This window comes from Thermobia domestica, chromosome 7, assembly GCF_964235325.1.
Source record: "Thermobia domestica chromosome 7, izTheDome1.hap1.1, whole genome shotgun sequence".
NCBI lineage: Eukaryota > Metazoa > Arthropoda > Insecta > Zygentoma > Lepismatidae > Thermobia > Thermobia domestica.
Window position 1 is genome coordinate 54,344,892 of NC_137460.1, and position 9,903 is coordinate 54,354,794.

The window sequence follows — 9,903 nt, forward strand, 5'->3', positions numbered from 1 at the left end:
TTTGGTGAACGCGGCACTGAAAGTTCAGGTTCTATTCGTCATAGAGTTAATTGTGACAATAAGTGTACGTAATCGATTATGGAAAAAGTAGGCAATAATGACTTACAGAATAGTCGATAAAAAAGGAACAAATCTCGCTCATCAATCAGTAAAACGCTTCCAAAAGATTTCATGTTGTCAAGATTTTCATACAAGGAGAAATTAAAGATACGTCGCTCGGCAAGAAATGTGTAAAAACCAATATTACGCAGTATTAGATGTGTGCTGACGAGGTATTTACCAGAAAGAAATCTCCTTATTGTATAAACAGGAAAATAACAGGGTGGGAATGCATTACAACATGTTCGGTCATACAGCAAAGAAAGAAAAGGTCACTAGCATTGTACCGACAGATGAGAGTTGGAACCAGAATTTGTACGGTTCCCTTCCATAACATTCCGGTAGTGTTTTGATAATTATCAAACAGACAAGAAAGCTCTCGCCTTTGGTGTGAACGGTCCCGGATTCGATTCCCGGTGGGGACACTCGGTCGAAAAGGTGTAAAAGCTTTTTCAGGTTTGCCATCCTGAGTGAGGTTTTGCTCGTTCACACCAAGCAAATGCTAAGATGATACCTCATATATAGATCCCAGGCCGCTTTCTTCCTTCCCTTTTCTCGGATAATGTTCTCACCGAGAGACGTCATTCTTCATACTTGAGGGGCTAATATGGCCATAGTTGCCGAAAACCCAAACCTAATTCATAATCCTAACCTAATAGACAAGAAAGTTTTGGATTGAAATGTTGTCTTTCTGCAAGTAAAGTATGGACTTTGACCGACGTATCGAAAACTTACCAATAGGAGTGGGATGAAACGGTCATGGTACAGCTGCAAAGAAGCCTTACAAAATAGAAAAAGATGCCAGAATGTTGACCTTTACTTCGAACACAAGCAGTGGTTAAAGGCAGACTATCATAACTCAGTGAAGACGTCAAAATACAAGGTAAGTCTAGAGTCCCTTACCACTCCGTATATAAAAAAGTAAAAGTTGAGCTGGATATAAGTGGTCATGGTAGAAGCATGTGAGGCTGAGGGACAAACAATTTGATGTGGTTGCGGGAGTCAGACATTATCTTGAAAATCTTAAATGGGAAAGGGGTCATGCGATACATGAAAAGGACTAGAATTTAAAAAGAAATGCAATGGTAAAGGTTTAGTTAACCTAACTTTAATCAGTACAAACTTACGAGAATCATCTTATAATAAAATGTGATCTATGTAGAAGCCTTACTCCTGTATACACTTGTCAAGCACCTCTCCTAGTCGGTCAAGGGACTTTTGACTCACCCTGTAGTCTGGATGGAAGCAAATCAACCTTTGAATTCATTAGTTTCAAAAAAGTAAGAAAGACTTTCCTGAAAATCATAATACACAAAAGTGTTCGTTTAGGTTGAGTTAGGTCCGGTAACTAATCGCAGGTGAGTAAAACTAGTGCGGAGGACTCCCACGATTTCTCATATCGTGTCCCCCAAGGGACATTTCTCCTTAAAAACATGCTGAGATGTGTTGTGATGTGAAACCTATATTAAGAACATGTCCATGTAGTACTTTCTTTGTGTCAACGTGACTGATTATAGCACTGAGATTACGATAATGATACCATACCACAGATGAACGATTCTTTTTGTTTTGTAAGGTTTTCATTTATGGCACATGGATTTAAGACCAGATGACAGTCCGCTGGAAGCAAGACTTGGATTTACATGTAGAAAAAATGGCGAGTATCTAGGAAAGCAAGCAGTTGATAAGAAACGTCAAGAAGGGGTCTACAAACGTCTTGCAATATTTACTATGGACAGGTATTTATCATTCATATCTTACAGTATTATTGAGAATGGTTTAATTGTTCTTTTTTGAAATTCTCATAAATAGGCCTCATAATTTTACAAGTACACCGCCAAAATTATGACAATTCTGTAAATACGGATGGATAATTCTGCTAATACATTATATCAAGTTTTGAATTTAAGTGTTCACATTTTTCTGACGTATATATACTTATAACTCCATGAAATTAATCCTGAACTACTTACTAGTTAAGTAGGTCTATATATGATCTTGCAGAATGTTTGTTTTTGTTAAAGCGACTGTTGAGTATTGATTTGATTTTGAGTTTAACGTTCCTTTCAGAAGGGACGGGACCTACTGATTAACGTGAAGTTCAAACCACATGAGCTCCGCCGGGAATCGAACCCGTGTTTCCCACGCTAAAAGGCATGTACGCTAACCGCTTAGCCATAGAGCTCTGTTAAGTATTGAATTTTTGTCTTTTTAATTCTTTAAGGGATCTTACTGGCTTCTTTCGGGCCTTTCTTACAAAATCTTCATGAAATTACTGGTGACATTATACCTATGTACGAGGGCAGCTTGAAAAGTCTCTGCAAACTACTACTTACAGTCAAGTGCGTAATTTGGGGCTCCATAGGGGGTAGTTGCCCCCCCCCCTCCCTGAGTTTGACATTTGTATATATATATATATATATATATATATATATATATATATATATATATATATATATATATATTCTAATCTGTAAGATAATATACCAATGAAAAACCTGAAATCTACTGACATCTACGTCTGCTCCTTCTCCAAGCAAAATATGAAATGACGCAGCTGCTCATTGTCCAGGCCTGCAATATTACGGGAAGCACAAGTTGATAAAATTCTAAACCACTTTACATCAATAATTACTCACATCGTGGTTTGTGGTAACCAACATTTTCATTATAACCTTTCATTCTAGCTCCCTATTCGAATAATAATAATAATAATAATAATAATAATAATAATAATAATGGATATTTCAACGACATTTATTAACCCACTATCATCAATTACCCGCTTCGTTAGCTTAAAATAAATAGTAATGTTCCGTTAGTCAGTCAGTTTTTACTATTACTGAAGCGATCTCTGATATCGATTTATATATACACCCTCCATTCCAAAAGAAACCGAACGTTTTAAAAAAACAAAAAAGCAATGTACATTTTGGAACAAATCACTTTTATTAATCAATGTATTCCCCTTCTGCATCGATACACATATTTGCACGCTCCAACAAGTTGTCAAACGACTTCTCCATGTCCTTTATTAGAATGGTCTTTAGGACGGCGGTCGTCGCCTTCTCAATGGCATCAATCGATGCGTGCCACTTTCCTTTCATCGCCAAATGCAGTTTCGGGAACAGATAGAAATCGCACGGAGCGAGATCTGGTGAATAGGGCGGATGATGCAACCGAATAATGTGATTTTTGACCAAAAATTCAGTTACAAGTCGCGACCGATGTGATGGTGCATTATCGTCCAAAAGAGTCCAACTGCCGATTTCGCGATATTCGGGCCGAATACGACGAATTCTTGCCAGCAAACGCTTCATGACGCCCAAGTAAAACTCTCCAGTGACTGTCTGGCCGGGCTGAACAAATTCTTTGTGGATAATTCCTTTTGAATCGTAAAAACAAATCAGCATCACCTTAACTTTTGACTTCACCAAGCGACTTTTTTTGGGTGTTCCTTCATCCGGCGCTCTCCATTCAGCACTTTGCCGCTTTGTTTCGGGCTCATATTCAAAACACCACGTCTCGTCACCAGTTACAATCGATTTCAAGAAGTTTCGATCCTGCCGAGCACTTTTAACGATGTCTTTGCAATGCGCAATTCGATCAACTTTTTGGTCTTCGGTGAGTTTGTGTGCTACAAACCGCGAATTAACCTTCTTAAGGCCCAAAACTTCGATCAAAATGCGGTATGCGGTTGTTTGAGGAATGCCTAATTCCATTTCAATAACTTTCACCGACGATTTTTTGTTATGTTTGATGAATTCACGCACTTTTTCGATGTTTTCTTCCGATAATCCGGTTCTGGGACGGCCTGATATTTCGTCATCATCCAGCGTCTCTCTACCCGATTTGAATCGCCTGAACCACTCGTAAACTTGCGTACGGGATAGACACTCATCACCATATGCATTTTGTAGCATTTGGTGCGTTTCACTAAAAGTTTTACCCAGTTTAACACAAAACTCAATTGCAGCTCGTTGTTTGAAACTCATTTTCCGACCGATGTACACAACACACTGACAGTTGAAACGCAATAACTTTGTTGCCGTGCATCCAAATGTCATGACATTTATACCAGTTGTCAATGAGGGACTACGCCATCTACCGGTAAAATATTACAACAGATGGAACTAGTGGTACTATTTGTTTTCAAAAGTTCGGTTTCTTTTGGAATGTACGGTGTATATATATATATATATATATATATATATATATATATATATCCTCCTCCGCAAGGTGCACGGCTGAATTTCGATTTAAACGGCATTGGAAATTTCGTTTCTCAGCGACCGCGAAAACTGTAGATTCGACACTAATATTGGGTTATTTTCGATCATTTTTATATATCTTCCCCACCCCTAAGTTGCACCGTCAAAATGAAATGATAGAAACCATCCCAGGCCCGAACCTGATCTATGTTGAAAATTTGATCGAGATCGGTCGAGTGGTTCAAGAGTTATTACGTCACAAACATAGTCACTTTCATTATTTATATAAATTACACTGTGAAATGTACGAAGAGTAACAGTCCTATTGGATACTTGAGAGCCTTCTTATAATGAAATTCTATTTAATAAAATATGATGTATGCAGTTCAGGATTTCAGTAGCGTAATGAATTTATCAGAGACGAAGTGTATCAAAGTTATGAGGGAGGGAGGAACGCAGTATTTAATAAGGCTAATGTTCAAGGGAGAAGGAAGACAAATAAATGAAAGAAATACTTTGTATAATAGAAAGGTATTGTCAATAGTTGAGAAAAGCAAATAAATTACATTAAAAAAACACACACATACACATGAGTACAAAGATGACATTGATGAAAACAATACGAAAGAAACGGAAAGACCCTGGAAATGAAATCAGCTTTCTGTTATTATTCAGAATTCATCTGTATTCAGATTACTGTTTGTGCACCAATATTAGAGCGTAGAGAGAAAACCTCTATTGGAGCGTTTGATGTGTTATCCAATTAGTATAAATTATTGTATATATATATATTTTCTATTACTGCAAGTTCAAATCATCAAATTAAATCACGGAACAATGAGGTTTCAAGTGGTTCATTCATGTTGAAAGACCTGGAGAATCTCCATAGTGAAATGTAAGGTACTCATTATTTGTCTGTGTAATATACAAATTCAAACCCAACTAGAATATTGAATCTTGATTCCAAATTAATTTTTAGGATTATACAAGAGTCAATCGTAAGTCTTCCAAAATTTCTGCAACCCGAACAACAGGTGCGTATGTACGCTGTGATCGACCGTACGTACAATGTCAAACTGGCCCAAGAGGTAGTATGGCAACCGGACTATTTAACACGGAAATCGCCACTCCGTATCTTCAGTCAGTTTTAAGTAGCAGGACGGAGTGCTCAACAATCCCTGATATGTGAACTGTTAATGCATCAACTCGGATACTTGGGCATAGTGCTACGAGAGGAATCCAAAACATTTATCTTGCGAAAGGGGAAGGTGCAATTAACTACAACACAACTTGTGCAGGGTTCCCACTCTCTTTCCCAAAAAAATTTCCAGGACAAATCACTAATTTTCCAGGACTTCGACACAGGAAGGTATAACAGGATTGCAACTATAGATTCAAAACTCACAACAGTGAAATGAAAACTGCAGTAGCTTATGCAGTGAATATTAATGCAAGTACAGTATTAATACACAGTAATTAAATACACAAAGAGGAGCGTAATGTGTTTTTCTTTTTATTTTTTGTCGCCTCCCAACTCCCCTTATAGCCACCGGATCCACCCACATCCAGCACATGTATTTTCATTCTTTCTACATGACATTTTAATTGTGCACCGAACAAATTTACAAACAACAAAAATCTATTTTTCGTACATAACATCTTCATTGCATGACAGTGTGACAAATATAATTGCGGGGAAAAGGAAATGAAAAGAAATCTTTGAGTTTTACGTCCCACGGTTATGCCGGTTAGGCTAAAGGAGACGGTGATGACGAGTAATGAATGAAATGGTGGAATGAATACAGTGGGAGGAAACGGGAGAACCCCGAGAAAACCCACGCACATGGTGTTTGTCCACCACAAAGTTCACTTGGCGGGAGCTGGGATCGAACCCGGGACCCCTAGCACCAGAGGTGAACGGTCTACAACTGAGCCACCGCGGCCTCTTGGGGAAAAAAGGAATTATATAACAAATTTTTCAACTAAGTATGGAATTGTGTGATTCCCTCATCTATAGACATAATCTCTATTTTAGCAAAGCTGCTCTACAGATAGCATTTGACTTTGTCAATAAAGTAAAGCAAGACTTCTGCTCTGCTTCCTGTGCAAGCTGGTTTGTTTCAGTCTCCAAAGCTCCACTTTTTTCCATCAATTTCCTTTTCTTTCTCTGCAGCAGCTGTACATTTTCTCTTATCTCTTTCCTCTTGCTCTGTACTTGACTGTCTCTTTCAACAGTCCTTATTTTCTCCAGCTCTGTCATATAGCGCTGCCTTGCATGGAAGGCATGATGCAGCATGTCTTTCGTGATGTTGATTGAAGTAAGGTCTTTGGATTGATGGGGGATTGATCCTGGTACAAAGCACAGTATCTAGAGGATAGTGCTAGTAAAGACAGCATCCAAGAATGGGTTCACAGACTAGTGGATGAAAGAAGAGAGTTCTCCCAGCCAACCACCCTGTTAAAAAAAGCCCACCAACTACCCACACATGCAGGATCAAGACAAATTATTATTCAGCACAAAAACAGGAACAGCAAACAAAAATTGCAATAAATTAAAATCTTCATTGTAACATTCAATATTTCTGTAAATTTCAAGGACAGAAATGCATTTTCAAGGACATTTCCAGGTTTTCCAGGACAAGTGGGAACCCTGCTTGTGGTTTCCAGAAATTTCGTGTAGGTTCAAATTTGAGATGGAATATTTAGATAGCTTCTTTGACAATCAAGTTGGCAAGTATCTCTTTAATAATACATTCAAGTTTTGTAATAAAAGCATGAAGTTACGTCCATTTTTAAATATTTTCTTTCACATACTTTTCAGAAATTCCCAGTTATTTAGAAACTTAGTACTTTACTGTGATGCTATATTTAAGATTTACACTTTGATATAAAGAATTTCACTTTGGCCTAGCTTTTAATTAATTTATGCAAGACTTAAATATGGCAATACATATATTTCTTAACGGTTCTATTTTTACAGCCATACGCCGCTGTGGGGATTAGAAACAATCTGGCGAGATGACCAAGTGGTGGGATATTTACGAAGAGGAGATTTCGGCTTTGCAATTGGCAAAAGCATCGGACATGGGTAAGCAATGTCTATTTATATTTTATTTTCCATTCAATAACTCCCTTGTACCACTATTCACATAGAATTCGACCTTTTACACACACACACACACAAATATAGAGTCAATTCAAAATATGTGTGTATTCTGAACTCAGTGAATGCAATGGTCAGGATATTGTGCGTTTTTATAATTAAGCTAAAAATAAAGAAAAAAAATCACCGTATTTGTAGCAAGAATGATTGCGAAAGAGAATGTGGAAGGAAACGAGGAAACGAGTTCGACGGAAACACGAACTCGTGGGGGGGGAGGGGAGATCGAACCAGGAACCGCGCTACTACTGAAGTACCGACTCCCTGAATTGTTTTGGAAAGCAGCGTGCATAATCAAGATATAAAAATGTTTTCCAGTAAGCGCTATTGTATGAAACTAACGGCTAGATTCAGTGTTTCCGTCTACTCTACGTGCGTATATTTGTGTGTGTGCGTAAGTGTAAATTATGTTTAGTCAACAATGTATTCGTCGAAGGCTATCGAAACTTCCTTGACCCGAATTTAATTTTGGATAATTTTAAAAGTGAAAGTTGATTCGAAAACATCTTACCTGCTGATTTTGAAGAAATCCTAATTTGTAGAAAATTACGGTTTGTTATCCTTAAATGTTAGAGAAACTTGATATTGTCTTGTTTTCCCTAATTCGTTCGTTGATTCCGATTTTAATGTTTTGTTTTTGTCATGTTGATGAAGAACTAAAATACAGTTGCTGACTACTTCGTATGCTCCTGCTACAGATGAAGCATCAGTGTAATAGCATGTGATCAGTCCGTGTTTTTTTCTTTTCTTTTTTCTTTTTTTTTTTCCATTTCCCTGCATTCTTATAGTCTGGTTAAGGCTTTGGCTTAAACAAAACCTAAATCTACTTTTGAAATCGAAGAAATTAGTAAATACCTGAAAGTTAGTCTTAGATACTAAAGTGTTTCAGTTTGAAGACATGATGGTTTGGCGATGGCTAGCTCCCTTTTCCCACTTGCAGCAAACATAGTTCTCATTCATTTGGAGGCCACAATTTTAATGGATTAATGGCGTCACTTAGATATTCTTGCTATGTGGATGATGATACTCTTGTTTCTGACACAGATGAATTGTTTAACTAACTTAAGTTGATCAATCGTACTTTAAAATTTACCATTGAACATAAAATAATCATTTTCTCACATTTTTGGACGTACATATCTATAGAACGAACAGCAGAAACGTACAAGAATTCATATTGCCTCCGCGCTTTCTTCTATAACGAAGGCCATTATGTGGAAACATTTTCTGCACGCCTATCGATACTTCCCTCGGCCAGAATGACTTATCACAAACTGAATATCTGTATTTTTTAGACTACAAGAATGAATAACTAAAGATCTCTTAGAAAAAGTGTATTCTGATGTTTAAGTTACTACCAACCAGTGATAATGAAATATAATTATTTCCATTAGAAATCACTCAAAAAGTTGAATTTGCATTCATTTTATCCAAAAATATCGAAGAAATCAGAGACCCACTATTAAAATGGCATGGATCCCTTCAAGAAAGGTATAGAAATAGCTAACTGGTTCCATAAGCTAATATAATGTTATCTCTTATTTATTTATACATATTTCTGGGCATCGCCGGTATCTATGGCTTTAAGTCCGTCACACATGAGGGATGACATCTCTCTCAGAAATATACGATGCAGTCAGTGAACATAAGTCATATCAGCATGACATCATTAAATCCAGGGTCAATGAACACTATTCCCTTTGGCCTACAGAGCAGAATCTTGCAACGTAAAACTCACCATCACAAATTAAAAATAAGTTAGAATCCTGCCCCCCCTCCCCCTCCTTCTATATATATAAAAAAGTACGTCAATATAATAGTCATTCTAAACATCTGAAGACAACAAAAACATGATGTTAGAAAACTCAGGATTCTGTTCTTGAAAAATAGCACGGAAAGGAAAGTTTTCGAATCAATCTTCATAAAGAAAGAAAAAAAAAAAATCCAAATTAAATCCTGAACACGAAAATTTAAAGCATTAAAGCTCTTTCACTCAAAACCGTCATGCGACTGAGTGCAAGTGACAGAGGAACTCAATCAGCACCTACCACACCTGTGTCGATAATCACAGTCTGTTGCCACTTACATGACACGAACATACACGAGGTCCGGTTGCATGGATGAAACCGTTTATAAGGAATCATAACGCTTTAGTACGACGCCTATGGTGCCGCGCGAACATGAGGCATGGACCGCTCATGACTGGAAACGTGCGATATAGTCGGATGAGTCACCGTTTACCTTATTTCAAACCATGGGCCGTGTTTATATGTGGTAGTCCCCTAAAGAAGCGCACGACCAGCAGTGTCTTCGTCCAATCATGAAACATGCCGGCGGCTTTGTGATGCTGTGGGCAGCAATATCCTGGTTGGGTCCTGTGCTGACGCTTATAATTATGTCGTCATTTTAGGGGACTATGCACATCCTATGGTC

The 9,903-nt window shown here is 37.7% G+C and overlaps 1 protein-coding gene across 1 annotated transcript in view; it reads left to right on the forward strand.

Annotated features, from left to right (window-relative positions):
* The window catches only part of Sardh (Sarcosine dehydrogenase), a 110,908-nt gene that overhangs the window by 98,948 nt on the left and 2,057 nt on the right, over nt 1-9,903 (forward strand). The window contains exons 15-16 of the mRNA XM_081764679.1: nt 1,676-1,838; nt 7,291-7,398. Coding sequence (XP_081620805.1) covers nt 1,676-1,838; nt 7,291-7,398 — 271 coding nt within the window. The remainder of the gene's footprint in view (nt 1-1,675; nt 1,839-7,290; nt 7,399-9,903) is intronic.